The sequence below is a fragment of the Macaca nemestrina genome, chromosome 4, assembly GCF_043159975.1.
Source record: "Macaca nemestrina isolate mMacNem1 chromosome 4, mMacNem.hap1, whole genome shotgun sequence".
Classification (NCBI taxonomy): domain Eukaryota; kingdom Metazoa; phylum Chordata; class Mammalia; order Primates; family Cercopithecidae; genus Macaca; species Macaca nemestrina.
Genome location: NC_092128.1, coordinates 94517736 through 94533541, shown reverse-complemented (window position 1 = coordinate 94533541; position 15806 = coordinate 94517736). Strand labels below are relative to the sequence as shown.

The window sequence follows — 15806 nt, the reverse complement described above, 5'->3', positions numbered from 1 at the left end:
TATTTGTCTAGCATTGGTATCAGGGTAATACTGGCCTTATAGGATGAGTTGGAAAGTGTTCCTCCTCTTCTGTTTTTTAGAAGAGGTCATGAAAGAATAGTAGTAGCTCTTATTTACGTCTGGTAGAATTCAACGTGTAGTCATCTTGGACTGTGTTTTTCTTTGTAAGAATTTTCTAATTACTTATTCCCTCTCTTTCCATGTTACAGGTCTACTTATATTTCCTACTTCTTGTATCAGTTTTATAGGAATATAACCTTTCTAGGAATTTATCCATTTCATCGAGGTTCTCTACTTTGTTGGCATGCCATTGTTCATAATATTCCCACATAATTCTTCTTAGCTCAATAAGTGCGTTAGGCTGTACTTGCATTGCTATAAAGAAATAACTTGAGACTAGATAATTTATAAAGAAAAGACATTTAATTGGCTTGCAGTTCTGGAGGTTGTACAGGAAGCATGGTGCTCGCATCTGCTTGGCTTCTGGGGGAGCCTCAGGGAGCTTTCAATCATGGCAGAAGGCAGAGAGTAAAGCCAGCATCTCACAGGGTGGGAGTAGGAGCAAGGAGCGGGGAGAGGTGCTACACACTTTTAAACAACCAGATCTGGTGACAGCTCACTCATAATCACAAGGACAGCACCAAGAGGATGGTGCTGTATCATGCACAAGAAATCCACCCCCATGATCCAATCACCTCCCACTAGACCACACCAATATTGGAGACTACAATTCAATATGAGATTTGGCAGGGACTATATACTCAGAGTCACAATACTCCCCTACTTGGAACATCAATATTCCTTATATATCAGTAAGGTTTATAGATAAGCCTTTTCTTTCATTCTTCATGTTAATAATTGGAGGGTTTTGTCTTTTTTTTTGTTTTTCTTAGTCTAACTAAACTTTTCCCAATTTTGCTGACGTTTTCAAACAACCAACTTTTGATTTTACAGATTCATCTCTATTTGTTTTGTATTTCGTGTGTTTCCTCTCTCATCCTTATTATTTTCTTCTTTCTGCTCACTTTGAGTTTAGTTTGCTCATATTTTTCTAGTTTCTTTTATTATTATACTTTAAGGTCTAGGGTACATGTGCACAACATGCAGGTTTGATACATAGGTATACATGTGCCATGTTGGTTTGCTGCACCCATCAACCCGTCATTTACATTAGGCATTTCTCCTAATGCTATCCTTCTCACAGCTCTCTACCTGCAACAGGCCCCAGTGTGTGATATTCCCGACTCTGTGTCCAAGTGATCTCATTGTTCAATTCCCACCTATGAGTGAGAACATGCAGTGTTTGGTTTTCTATCCTTGTGATAGTTTGCTCAGAATGATGGTTTCCAGCTTCATCCATGTCCCTGCAAAGGACATGAATTCATCCTTTTCTACGGCTGCATATTATTCCATGGTATATATGTGCCACATTTTCTTAATCCAGTCTATCATTGATGGACATTTGGGCTGGTTCCAAGTCTTTTCTATTGTAAACAGTGCCACAATAAACATACATGTGCATGTGTCTTTATAGTAGCATAATTTATAATCCTTTGGGTATATACCCAGTAATAGGATTGCTGGGTCAAATGGTAATTCTAGTTCTAGATCCTTCAGAAATAGCCACACTGTCTTCCACAATGGTTGAACTAATTTAGAATCCCACCAACAGTGTAAAAGCATTGCTACTTCTCCACATCCTCTCCAGTGTCTGTTGTTTCCTGACTTTTTAATGATTGCCATTCTGACTGGCATGAGATAGTATCATATTATGGTTTTGATTTTCATTTCTCTGATGACCACTGACGATGAGCATTTTTTCATATGTTTGTCAATTGCATGGATGTCTTCTTATGAGAAGTATCTGTTCATATCCTTTGCCCACTTTTTGATGGGGTTTTTTCTTCTAAATTTGTTTGAGTTCTTGGTAGATTCTGGATATTAGCCCTAGTCAGACGAGTAGATTGCAAAAATTTTCTCCCATTCTGTAGGTTGCCTGCTCACTCTGATGATAGTTTCTTTTGCCATGCAGAAGCTCTTTAGTTTAATTAGATCCAATTTGTCTATTTTGGCTTTTGTTGCCATTGCTTTTGGTGTTTTAGTCATGAAGTCCTTGCCCATGCCTATGTCCTGAATGGTATTGCCTAGGTTTTCTTCTAGGGTTTTTCTTCTAGGGTTTTTATGGTTTTAGGTCAAACATTTAACATCTTGAATTAATTTTTGTATAAGGTGTAAGGAAAGGGTCCAATTTCAGCTTTCTACATAGGGCTAGCCAGTTTTCCCAGCACCATTTATTAAATAGGGAATCCTTTCCCAATTGCTTGTTTTTGTCAGGTCTGTCAAAGATCAGATGGTTGCAGATGTGTGGTGTTATTTCTGAGGCCTCTGTTCTGTTTCACTGATCTATATATCTGTTTTAGTAGCAGTACCACACTCTTTTGGTTACTGTAGCCTCATAGTATAGTTTGAAGTCAGGTAGCATGATGCCTCCAGCTTTGTTCTTCTTGCTTAGGACTGTCTTGGCAATGCAGGCTTTTTTGGTCCCATGTGAACTTTAAAGTAGTTTTTTTCCAATTCTGTGAAGAAAGTCATGGGTAGCTTGATGGGGATGGCATTGAATCTATAGATTACTTTGGGTAGTATGGCCATTTTCATGATATTGATTCTTTCCATCCATGAGCATGGAATATTCTTCCATTTGTTTGTGTCCTCTTTTATTTCACTGAGCAGTGGTTTGTAGTTCTCCTTGAAGAGGTCCTTCACATCCCTTGTAAGTTGGATTCCTAGGTATTTTATTCTCTTTGTAGCAATTGTGAATGGGAGTTCACTCATGATTTAGCTCTCAGTTTGTCTGTTAATGATGTATACGAATGCTTGTGATTTTTGCACATTGATTTTGTATCCTGAGACTTTGCTGACGTTATCAGCTGAAGGAGATTTTGGGCTGGGACAATGGAGTTTTCTAAAAATGCAGTCAGTCCTCTGCAAACAGGGACAATTTGACTTCCTCATTTCCTAATTGAATACCCTTTATTTCTTTTTCTTGCCTGATTGCCCTGGCCAGATCTCCCAACACTATTTTGTACAGGAATGGTGAGAGAGGGCCTCCCTGTCTTGTGCCGGTTTTCAAAGGGAATGAGTCCAGTTTTTGCCCATTCAGTATGATATTGGCTGTAGGTTTGTCATAAATAGCTCTTATTATTTTGAGATACGCTCCATCAATACTTAGTTTATTGAGAGTTTTTAGCATGAAGGGCTGCTGAATTTTGTCAAAGGCCTTTTCTGCATCTATTGAGAGAATCATGTGGTTTTTGTCGTTGGTTCTGTTTATGTGATGAATTACGTGTATTGATATAGGTATGTTGAACCAGCCTTGCATCCCAGGGATGAAGCCAACTTAATCGTGGTGGATAAGCTTTTCGATGTGCTGCTGGATTCAGTTTGCCAGTATTTTATTGAGGATTTTCAACATCAGTAATCATTAGAGAAATGCAAATCAAAACCACAATGAGATACCATCTCACACCAGTCACAATAGATATTAAAATAAAAATAGAAGCAGCAGCAGGAAGGGCCTTGTGGGCACTCCCAGTCTTCAGCTACAGCCCAAGGAAGACATGCCTGACTATATCTCACAGGGACCTGTAGGGAAGGCAGCCAGCAGAATTGAGAAGTCACAGGATGAAAGAAACTCCCAAGTTAATTTTGTGATAATTTTGAGTGGGCACAAACCCCCTTGAACTGAATCTGGGAGGGAAGGGAAACTGCAGCAGACGTGAACGTGAGTGTGGGTGCCCAGCATTACCAGTAGATGGGGAGGGGCAGGGCTCAAAACCAGTGTTTGCTTTCTCAGCAGGGAAGATTATGACCTGGGGCAGGTCTGAGTTCTGTGCCCAGGCTGCCTGGATCTAACTAGATCTAACTCAGGGCTGTTAGCAGGGCACTGCAGGAGTGAGACTGACCTTGCCAACTGCATGGGAGTTGGGTGAGGCCTTTCACTACCAGCTAATCCCCAATCCCTTGGCGAGTTCTTCTGCACAGCAGAGGCAGCCATACTCCCTTCTGGAACATAACCCCACTGGTCTGAGAACCACCTTCCCATCCCCTACAGGGCTGTGACAAACCCCACCCAAGGAGAGCCTGAGCTCAGACCCACCTAACCATGCCTCAACCTGATGGTATTTCTCTACCCACCCTGGTGGGTTAACACAAAAGACAAACTCTTGGGAGCTTCATGGCCTCACCCATCACCTGAGAAACCAGAATACTTCCCCTGCCAATGTAAGGCAAGCTAAAATCCCAATACTACTACTGCAGCTGGTGCTCTCTTCCAAGTGCTACCTCCTGGCTGGAGGCCAACTCATTCAGGCCATTATAGCAACTCTTGGCAGAATAACACTGCTCCCAGGAAGCAGAAAACAACAGCTAACATCACTGCCTGCAACAGCTTGGCTAACCAGAGGTCCTGAGTCTGTCCACATGGCAACTCCACAGCTAGCATAGCCAGCATTTGAGAAAGCCAGCAAACTAAGCCTATTTACAACCAAGGAATCTCAGCGCCTACAGACACCTTTTTCTAATTCTGTGAAAAATGTCATTGGTAGTTTGACAGGAATAGCATTAAATCTGTATTGCTTTGGGCAGTATGGCCATTTTAACAATATTGATTCTTCCTATCCATGAGCATGAAATGTTTTTCCATTTGTTTGTGTCATCTCTAATTTCCTTGAGCAGGGTATTAGAATTCTCATAGTGACACCTTTCACCTCCCAGATTAGTTGTATTCCTAGGTATTTTATTCTTTTTTGTGGCTAATGTTACCTCTCTCAAATCCACCCACTGAACTTCCTTAATTTTCTTGGCCTGAAATGCTCCTCTCCCAGTTTCAAACAAGCATATATCTACTGTCTTCCTCGAAAATGAGTCAACTGTCTATTCCTCAACCTCATCATCTTTCCTTTCCCTTCCTCTTCTTTTGGTGACATATGTTATTGCTCTTATTATAGAATATTACATGCTGCATTACTCAAAGACTGCCTACAGGGCAGTGAACACATTTGTCTGCCTTTGCATTGGCTTTGTGCATATATACACGTATTTCAAGAGATGTTTACTTCATCACACAGATACATGTAATTTGTCTCTTCTCACCACTCATTAGTATTTTCATTTTAAAACATGAAATTAAAAAAAAAATTATCCCACAAAATCCGATCCTCACACTAGTTTTATATGAGAGAAGTTGCTAGGTATTATGTGGGGGAAAGGGGAGTTATCACTGTCTATTTTGGCAAACACTGGGCTCAATAAAACTCCATCAGGTTTCTTTCCTATAGAACTTTTTAGAACCTTTACTGTCTAACATGCATGATCAATCTGTAACCGCCCAACAGGTTCTTCTTGCCCATTGCCTAGATAGAGGTGACTTATCAAGACAGGGAAACAAACTGTAATAGAGAAAGAATTTAATACACACAGAAGCAGCTAAATGGGAGTCAAAAGTTTCATTATTACTCTAATCAGCCTCCCTGAAATTTCAGAGGCTAGGGTTATTTATTTAGTTTGCTGAGCAGGGGGGTATGGAATGAGAAATGCTAATTGGTTGGGTAGGGGATAAAATCATAGGGAGTCTAAGCTGTCCTCTTGAGTCAGTTCCTGGATGGGGGACCACAAGACCAGATGAGCTAGCTTACCAGTCTGGTGGCACCAGCAAATCCATCAGCATGCAGGATCTGAAAAATATCTCAAATACCAAGCTTAGGTTTTACAGTAGTAATGTTATCCACAGGAGCAATTAGGGAGGTTAGGAACCTTGTGGCCTCTGGCCGCATGACTCCTAAGCCATAATTTCTCATCTTGTGGCTGATCTGTTAGTTTTCCAAAGGCAGTCTGGACCCCAAGCAAGGAGGGGTTTGTTTTGGAGAGGGGGGTTATCATCTTTGTTTCAGAGGGAAACTATAAACTAAATTCCTCCCAAAGTTAGTTCAGCCTATGTCCAGGAATGAACAAGGGCAGTTTGGAGGTTAAAGGCAAGATAGAATTGCTTAGCTCACATCTATTTGACTGTCATGTTTTCTTACTGGTATAACTTCTGCATCAAATCTCCAACTTAGCATTCATTTCACAAACAACAAATCACAGAATTCATTTTTGTGCTGAGAATCCCCAAAAGCTATTCTTCAGAAAACACTTAGAAAATCCAGCTCTAATACTTTATTTAAAATAGTGAATGTTTTAAAAAAGTTTATCCTTGTTCCCGTTAATTATCCAGGTTTGCTTTAAATCTACTGCTGTGTTTTACTACTGAGTCAAATTGGAAATAAAGTAGAAATTAAATTCTACTTTAGCTGAAAGGCTGCAAAGACTTGAATATGTGGCAATATTTCCCTTTAGTATTCATCAGAATGACTTAAAGGGCTTATTAAAACACAGATTGTTGGCTCCACCCCTCACCCTGAGATTCTTACTTAGCAGGTCTGCAATGGAGCCAAAAATTTGCATCTCTAACAATTTCCCAGGTGATACTGAAGCTGCTGATACAGGAACCACATTTTGTGTTTATTCTCTCAACATAAAATCTCAAAGCTAGTACAGAGGATCCAGAATGATGACCAGCTTCTTCTAACTTGCTGTTCCATCAACCTAGCTCATGACTTGCATCCTCAAAATCACCTCATGATCCAAGGGAGCTTCTCCAATTCTAGCCATCGTGTTAGCTTCAGGGTAGCAGGAAAGGAGTGAAGGCAAAGGGAACATCTCCCAGCCTCGTCAGCTCCTTTTTAGGAGCCTTATTTGCAAGAACTTAGTCAAAAGGCCTCATTACAGGGAAAATGGCAAATATACTCTTGCTGAGTACACTGACAGTCCAAATAATAGTAGGGATCTATAACTAAGGAAGACTGGATATTGAATAGGCAACAACAAAAAAAAAAAACTGCCATACCACTTAAGTCTACATATACTCCAATTAAGAAGTCCTACTGATTTTGCCTCCCAATTATTTTGTAAGTTTGTCCTATAGGTTTCATCTCTAATTCTGTTTCTCTAGATCTTGCTTTAATCATCTCTCTCCTACTTTATTATAATTGCAATCTAACTAGTCTCCCTACCTACTATCCTGATGATAGGTAGAAGATGGATTTTGAGCGAGCTAAATCTGCTTATAATTCTTCAATAACTCCACATTTTCTATAAAATAATTAGGTATAAGCATTTTATAATTTCATATGAAGCCCTCATCTACCTATTCCCTGCCTTTTACTTCATACTACTTAACAAACTGTTTCTCTCTTCAGTGCTTTCGTGATGTTTTCTCTGCTATTAAGATACTCTTGTGCCTGTAATCCTTCTACTCGGGAGGCTGAGGTGAAAAGATTGCTTGAGCCCACGAGTTCAGGGTTACAGTGAGTCATGATTTCACCACTGCACTCAAGCCTGAGTGACAGAGCAAGCCCCTGTCTCTAAAAAAGAAAAAAGAAAAAGATACTCCTGCTACTCTCTTTACTATTTCAACTCATCCTCTAAGATTTAACCAAGATACTACCTTCTCCAGAAAGATTTCCTTGACAACCCTCCTTCATAGGAAGAGTACTCCTGTATAATCTCATCAAGTCCAGAGCTGTCACTGGATATTCCACGTTGTACTATAATGTTTGTATCTCTGGATTTCTCAATAGATGGTAATCTTCATAAGTGTAAGGACCAGTTTTATCTATCTTTATACTTCCAAAACTGGATACAAAGCAGATGACAACTATTATTTGTTGAATAAAAGCATAAGCCTTCATCTCCAGCTAGCCAATATACTGAAAATCTGAATAGGACTTGTCAAGCAATGTAATATCCTTTCCTATCAAAAGTATCACATTCTAATCACTCAATTTCAAAAGATAATTAGAATCAGAATATCCTTCTTTAATAACTGTATATCAGTCTGTTCTCATGCTGCTGATAAAGACATACCTGAGACTGGGTAATTTATAAAGGAAAGAGGTTAAAATGGACTCACAGTTCCACATGGCTGGGGAGGCCTCACAATCATGGCAGAAGACAAAGGAAGAGCAAAGGATGTCTTACATGGTGGCAGGCAAGAGGTCTTGTGCAGGGGAACTCCCATTTATAAAACCATCAGCTCTCATGAGACTTATTCACTATCACAAGAACGGTATGGGGGAAACTGTCCCCATGATTCAATGATCTGCACCTGGGCCCACCCTTGACACATGGGGATTATAACAATTCAAGGTGAGGTTTGAGTGAGGACACAGCCAAACCATATAATTCCATCCCTGGCCCTTCCCAAATCTCATGTCCTCACATTTCAAAGCCAATCATGCCTTCTTGACAGTCCCCCAAAATCTTAACTCATTTCAGCATTAACTCAAAAGTCCAGAGTCCAAAGTCTCATCTGAGACAAGGCAAGTCCCTCTGCCTATGAGCCTGTAAAATCAAAAACAAGTTAGTTACTTCCTAGATACAATGGGGGTACAGGCATTGGGTAAATACACCTGTTCCAAATGGGAGAAATTGGCCAAAACAAAGGGACTACATGCAAGTTTGAAATCCAGTGCCCCATGCAAGTTCGAAAGCCAACAAGGCAGCCAAATCTTAAAGCTTCAAAATGACCTCCGTTGACTCATATGCAGGTCACACTGATGCAAGAGTCGGGTTCCCATGGCCTTGGGCAGCTCTGCCCCTGTGGCTTTGCAGGGTACAGCACCACCCCCCGCCCCCAACTGCTTTCACAAGCTGGTGGTGTCTGCAGCTTTTCCAGGTGCAAAGTGCAAGCTGTCAGTGGATCTACCATTCTGGGGTCTGGAGGACCGTGGCCTTCTCCTCACAGTTCCACTAGGCAGTGCCCCAGTATGAACTCTGTGTGGGTGCTTCAACTCCACATTTTCCTTCCACACTGCCCTAGGAGGGGTTCTCCATGAAGGTCCCACCTCTGCAGAAAACTTCTGCCTGCACATCCAGGTGGTTCCAAAGATCCCCTGAAATGTAGGTGGAGGTTCCCAAACCTCCATTCTTGACTTCTGTGCACCTGCAGGCTCAATGCCACGTAGAAGTTGGAAGTTGCTAAGGCTTGGAGCTTGCACCCTCTGAAGCCATGGGCCGAACTGTACCGTGGACCCTTTTAGCCACAGCTGGAGCAGCTGGGATGCAGTGCACCAAGTCTCTAAGCTGCACACAGCATGGGGACCCTGGGCCCAGCCCATGAAACCATTTTTCCCCCTAGGCCTCTGGGCCTGTGATAGGACAGCCTGCCGCAAAGGTCTCTGATATGCCCTGGAGACATTTTCCCCATTCACTTAGTGATTAACATTTGGCCCCTCATTACTTATGCAAATTTCTACAGCTGGCTTGAATTTCTGCTCAGAAAATAGGTTATTCTTTTCTAGAGCATCATCAGGCTGCAAATTTTCTGAACTTTTATGCTCTGCTCTTAAGCATAAGTTCCAATTCCAAACCATATCTTTGTGAATACATAAGACCGAATGCTTTTAACAACACCCGGGTCACATCTTGAATGCTTTGCTACTTAGAAATTTCTTCCACCAGATGCCCTAAATCATCTCTCTCAAGTTCAAAATTGCACAAATCTCTAAGGGAAAAATGCTCCCAGTCTCTTTGCTAAAACATCACAAGAGTCACCTTTATTCCAGTTCCCAAAAAGTTCCTTATCTGCATCTGAGACCACCTCAACCTGGACTTCATTGGCCATATCACTGTCAGCATTTTGGTCAAAGCCATTCAACAAGTCTCCAGGACGTTCCAAACTTTCCCACATCTTCCTATCCTCTTCTGAGCCCTCCAAACTGTTCCAACCTCTGCCTGTTACCCAGTTCCAAAGTCGCTTCCACATTTTTTGGTATCTTTACAGCAGCACCCCACTCATGACACCAACTTACTTTATTAGTCTGTTCTCATGTTCTAATAGACATACGTGAGACTGGATAATTTATAAAGGGAAAAGGTTTAATGGACTCACATTGCTCACATGGCTGGGGAGGCCTCACAAATGTGGCAGAAGGTGAAGGAAGAGTAATGGCATGTCTTACACGGTAGCAGGCAAAAAGGTTGTGTAGGGCAACTCCCCTTTATAAAACCATCAGATCTCATGAGACTTGCTCACTACCATGAGAACAGTATGGGAAAAACCTGCCCCCATGATTCAATTACCTCCCACCAGGTCCCTCTCACAACACGTGGGGATTATGGGAACTACAATTCAAAATGAAATTTTGGTGGGGACACAGCCAAACCATATCAAACTCCAACTACAGTTCAAAGCATAAAAACTATTTTGTGCATAGCCAAACATCTTTATTTTTCACAACCTGAATACTAAAGATACAACCCAACTAGTCCCAGAACACTTCTAGATATTTCTGTGTATTAACCAAACTAAACAAATTTTTAAAAAGAACATCTGCAACAATAACAGAATAATAATTTAACAATCAAAGTTGGCTTCACCATTTCTTGTCTTCTCCATACATTTATCCAAGTTCTCCATCTTTATTTCTTCTTCTTTTTTATATGGGGTGTATTCAGTATCTTTTTCTGGGTTTGGAACTGATTTCTCCTTTGGTATCAAGAAACATTCAGCATGTAAAACTTGTTCAGCAGTCATTGAACTTCTATAATATATCAAGCTACAGAGGAGGGATTTGACTTTATCATCCTGTAAGGAAAAACAGGTGTTACAAAACAAAGGAACAAAAGGACAAATCTGTAATGAAGAAGGACAATTCACAAATACTCTTGGTCAGTGATACAAGGCAAAAATCAAGTTTTTCTATTTAGATTTTTAAAGATTCTTACCAAGTTCAACTATAGTTGACCCTTAAACAACACAAGTTTGAACTGCACAGGTAGGTCCACTAATAAGTGGATTTATTTTTTCAATAAATGTAGTCAGGAAGGAGGCGCTTCAAGATGACTGACGAGGTATGTGGTACTCCCCTCAACAAAAAAAACACCAAAATAATGAGCTGATAATCACACTTTAAATAGATCATCTGGCTGGGCACAGTGGCTTATGCCTGTAATCTCAGCACTTTGGGAGGCCATGGTGGGGGGAATCACCTAAGGTCAGGAGTTCAAGACTAGCCTGGCCAACATGGTGAAACCTCGTCTCTACTAAGAGAGTTGTATACTTAGAAGTGAAAGAACAATATCTACCATTACAAAACACATATAAACTCCACTGGTAAAACACACACACAAATAAAGAAAAGAATTCAAGTGTTACCACTACAGAAAACCACGAAACCACAATGAATAAGAGAGAAAGTAAGAAATAAAAGATACACAAAACAACCAGAATCAATTAATACAATGACAGAAATTAACCCTCATGCATGTATCAATAACAGCCTTGAATGTAAACCAGTTAAACTTTCCACTTGAAAGATATAGACTGGTTGAAAGGATTTTTTTTAATGACCCAATTATATGCTGCCAAAAGATGTTCCATACAAAAGGAAACCCAAAGCAAGCAAGTGTAGCTATACTTGTATCAGGTAAGACAGATTTTAAGTCAAAAAGAGCAAAAAGTGACAAAGAAGATCATTATATAATAATAAAGAGATCAATTCAGCAAGATAATATAACAATTCTAAACATACACATGGATCCAACAACAGAGCACCCAGATACATAAATCAAATATTATTAGATCTACAGGGAGAAACAGACTCCACCCAACTCTCACCACTAGACAGATCATCTAGAGAGAAAATTAATTTTTAAAAAAACTGATTTTACACTGCACTTAAAAACCAAATTAACCTAACAGATATTTACAGAATACTTTACCCAACAGCAACAGAATACTCATACTTCTCATGAGCATATGGAACATTCTCTAGGAATAGACCATATCTTAAGCCACAAAACAAACCTCAAAAAATGTTTTAAAATTAAAATCATATCCAGTTTCATCTCAGACCACAATGGAAAACTAAAAATCAACAAGAGAAACCGAAAACTATACAAACGCACGGAAATTGGCCAGGCACAGTGGCTCACACCTGTAATCCCAAAACTTTGGGAGGTGGAAGTGGGTGGATCACTTAAGGTCAGGAGTTTGAGACCAGCCGGGCCAACATGGTAAAATCTCATCTCTACTAAAAATACAAACATTAGATGAGTGTGGTGGCAGACACCTGTAATTTCAGCTACTCAGGAGGCTGAGGCAGGAGAACTGCTTGTACCCAGGAGGCAGAGGTTGCAGTGAAGTGAGATCATGCCACTGCACTCCAGCCTGGGCAATAGAGTGAGACCCCCATCTCAAAAAGAAATAACAACAACAACAATGACAACAACAAAAACACATGGAAATTAAACAACATGCTGCTGAATGACCACTGGTTCAAGGAAGAAATTAAAGAGGGAATTAGAAAATGTCTTGGAACAATCACTTGTTCAAGGAAGAAATTAAAGAGGGAATAAGAAAATATCTTAGAACAACTGAAAATCAAAACAACATAACAAAACCGATGAGATACAGCAAAAGCAGTGTGAAAAGAAAACTTTATAGCAATAAATTCTTGTATCAAAAAAGGAGTAAGATTTCAAATAAATGACCTAATACACATTAGTAGAAAGCAGAACTAAGTGAAATAAAGCCACAGCTAACATCATTACTAAATAGGGAAAAGAAAAACATTCCTCTAGCGAAGAGCAGTGGCTCACGCCTGTAATCCCAGCACTTTGGGAGGCCGAGGTGGGCAGATCACCTGAGGTCAGGAGTTCGAGATCGGCCTGACCAACATGGTGAAACCTCATCTCTACTAAAAAATACAAAAAATAAAAATAAAAAATAAAAAAGCCGGGCATCATGGTGGGTGCCTGTAATCCCAGCTACTTGGGAGGCTGAGGCACGAGAATTGCTTGAACCCAGGAGGCGGAGGTTGCAGTGAGCCAAGCCCGTGCCACTGCACTCCAGCTGGGCAACAAGAATGAAACTCCATCTCAAAAAAATGAAAAACAAAAAACAAAAAAAGAAAAAGAAAGAAAAAGAAAAACATTCCTCTAAAGAACTGGAACAAGACAAGGATCTCCACTTTCACCACTCCTCTTCAAGACAGTCCTGGAAGTTCTAGTCAGAGCAACCAGACAAGAAAAATAAAAGGAATACAAATTGAAAAAGGGCAAGCCAAATTGTCCCTCTTTGCAGATGATGCTATCTTTGCTATCTACAAAAATCTAAAGACTCCACCAAAAAGCTCTTAGATCTGATTAATCTAGTAAATCTGCAGGATATAGAATCAACATGTAAAAATCGGTAGCATTTCTATAAACCAATAAGGAACTAGCTAAGAAGGACATCAAGAAAGTAATCCCATTTACAGTAGCTATAAAATAAATATATTACCTAGGAAGAAATTTAAACAGGGATGTGGAAGAGCTCTCCAAAGAAAACTACAAAACACCGATGAAAGAAACTGAAGAGGATGCTAACAAATGGAAAGACATTCCATGCTCTTGGATCAGAAGAATTGGTATTGTTAAAATGCCCATACTACCCAAAGAAATCTACAGATTCAAAGCAATCCCTATCAAAATAGCAATGTAATTTTTCACATAAATAGAAAAAAATCCTAAATTTCATGGAGAACTAAAAAAGAGCACAAATAGTCAAAACAATTATCAGCAAAAAGAACAAAGTTGAAGGCATCACACTGACTTCAAAATATCTTTCAATCCCAACACAGCATTTTATTAGTATAGAAAAAGATACATGCACCTATAGAATAGAATTGAAAACCCAGAAATAAAGCCACATATTTACAGCCAACCAATTTCTCACAAAGGCACCAAGAACATACACTGGGGAAAAGACACTCACTTCAATAAATGGTGCTGGGAAAATTGGATATCCATATGCAAAAGAATAACAGTGGACCCTCACCTCTCACCATATACAAAAATCAATTCAAGATTGATTAAAGCCTTAAATGTAAAACCCAAGACTATAAAAGTACTAGAAGAAAACATACGGGAAACACTTCATGACACTGGTCTAGGCAGATTTTTATGGCTAAGACCTCGAAAGCACAGGCAACAAAAACAAAGAGACAAATGGGACTATACTTAACTAAAATGCTTCTGGACAGCAAAGGAAATAATCAACAGAGTGAAGAAACAATTTGTTGAATGGAAGGAAATATTTGCAAACTATCCATCCAACACAGGACTAATATCCAGAATATACAAGAAACTCAGCAAGGAAAACAATCCCATTAAAAAGTAGGCAAAGGACATAAATAGACATTTCTCAAAAGAAAGCATACAAATGACCAACAAGTATATGAAAAATGCTCAATATCACTAATCATCAGGGAAATGCAAATCAAAACCACAATGAGGTATCATTTTACATCAGCTAGAATGCCACTATTTTAAAAAATGACAAAAAATACCAAAATACTATTTTGAAAAATCTCCACAAAGATGTGGAGAACAGGAAACTGTTATATATTGTTAGTGGAAATGTAAATTAGTATAGCCACGATGGAAAATAGTATAAATATTTTTCAAAAAACTAAAAATGGAACTATCATACAATCCAGTAATCCCACTACTTGATAGTTATCAAAATAAAAAGGAAATCAGTATATGAAACCTGCACCTCAATGTTTATTGCAGCACTATTCACAATTACAAAGGTAAGGACTTAAACCTAAGTGTCCATCAATGGACAAATGGATAAAGACAATCTGGTACGCTATTAAAGAAATATAAAGAAAATGTGGAATACTATTCAACCATAAAAAAGGAATTAAATTCTGTCATTTTCAGCAACAAGGATGGAATAATCATTTTGTAAAGTGAACTAAGCCAGGCACAGAAAGACAAATATCAAATATTGTCACTCATATGTCGGAGCTATAAAAGTTGATCTCATAAGGTAGAGTTGAATGACTAATACCAGAGACTAAGAGAATGTGGGTGACGTGGAAGGGGATGAAGAGAGTTGTTTAATGGGTACAAACAACCAGGTTGATAGAAGAAATAAATACTAGTGATTGATAGCAGAGTAGGGTGACTCCATTTAACTATGTATTAAATATTTCAAAATAGCCAGAAGAGAGGACTTCATATGTTCCCAAAACATAGAAATAATAAATAATCAAGATAATGGATATCCTAAATACGGACTTTGTCATCAACACATTCCATAAAAATTACAAAATATCACATATACCCCATAAATATGTACAAATATTATGTATCAATATGAAATAAATAAGTACAGTCAGCCCTCCCTATCTGCAGTTTCCACATCTGCAAGCAAACAGATCAAAAACACAGTATTCTCAGGACTCAACACCCACAGATACAAAGGGCTGATTTTTCATATGCATAGGTTCCACTGGGCCAACTGCAGGACATGGGTATGGGTGGATTTTATCTGTACCAAACCCCTGTGTATACAGAGGGATGACTGTACTTTTTCAGTAAAACGGAATGCCTCCAGTACTGAAACAATGGAATTGAATTATGGCGAAAAAATGTAAAAGGAAAAAAATCATAGCTGAAATCTCTCAAAAACAAGTGAAATGAGAACAAATAAATTGTATTACTTCCTTTCTTCCTCTTTTAACAGGATACTGGTCAGAATCTGACACTATTAAAATGTCACACAGAAGCTTCTCTGTCTGGAAGGGTAAACTTCTTCATCTAGTCAGCTGTTTCTGGTTTTGGTTTTTAAGTGATCACCCTCTAGGATCACCTCTACTGCTGCTATCATTATCACCATCATTATGGGAGCCAGAATTTATTATATCCCTCTATTT

At 39.3% G+C, this 15806-nt stretch overlaps 1 protein-coding gene across 2 annotated transcripts in view; it reads right to left on the bottom strand.

The window, feature by feature from the left end:
- LOC105475697 (serine/threonine kinase 31) overlaps positions 1-15806 on the bottom strand; it is a 297831-nt gene that overhangs the window by 159756 nt on the left and 122269 nt on the right. Inside the window, exon 24 of one of the 2 annotated variants that reach the window (XM_011731172.3) lies at positions 10477-10684. In XM_011731172.3, the coding sequence (XP_011729474.2) occupies positions 10477-10684 (208 nt within the window). Of the gene's footprint in view, positions 1-9977; positions 10685-15806 lie in introns of those variants that run through there. The other variant, XM_011731173.3, reaches the window with a different exon arrangement.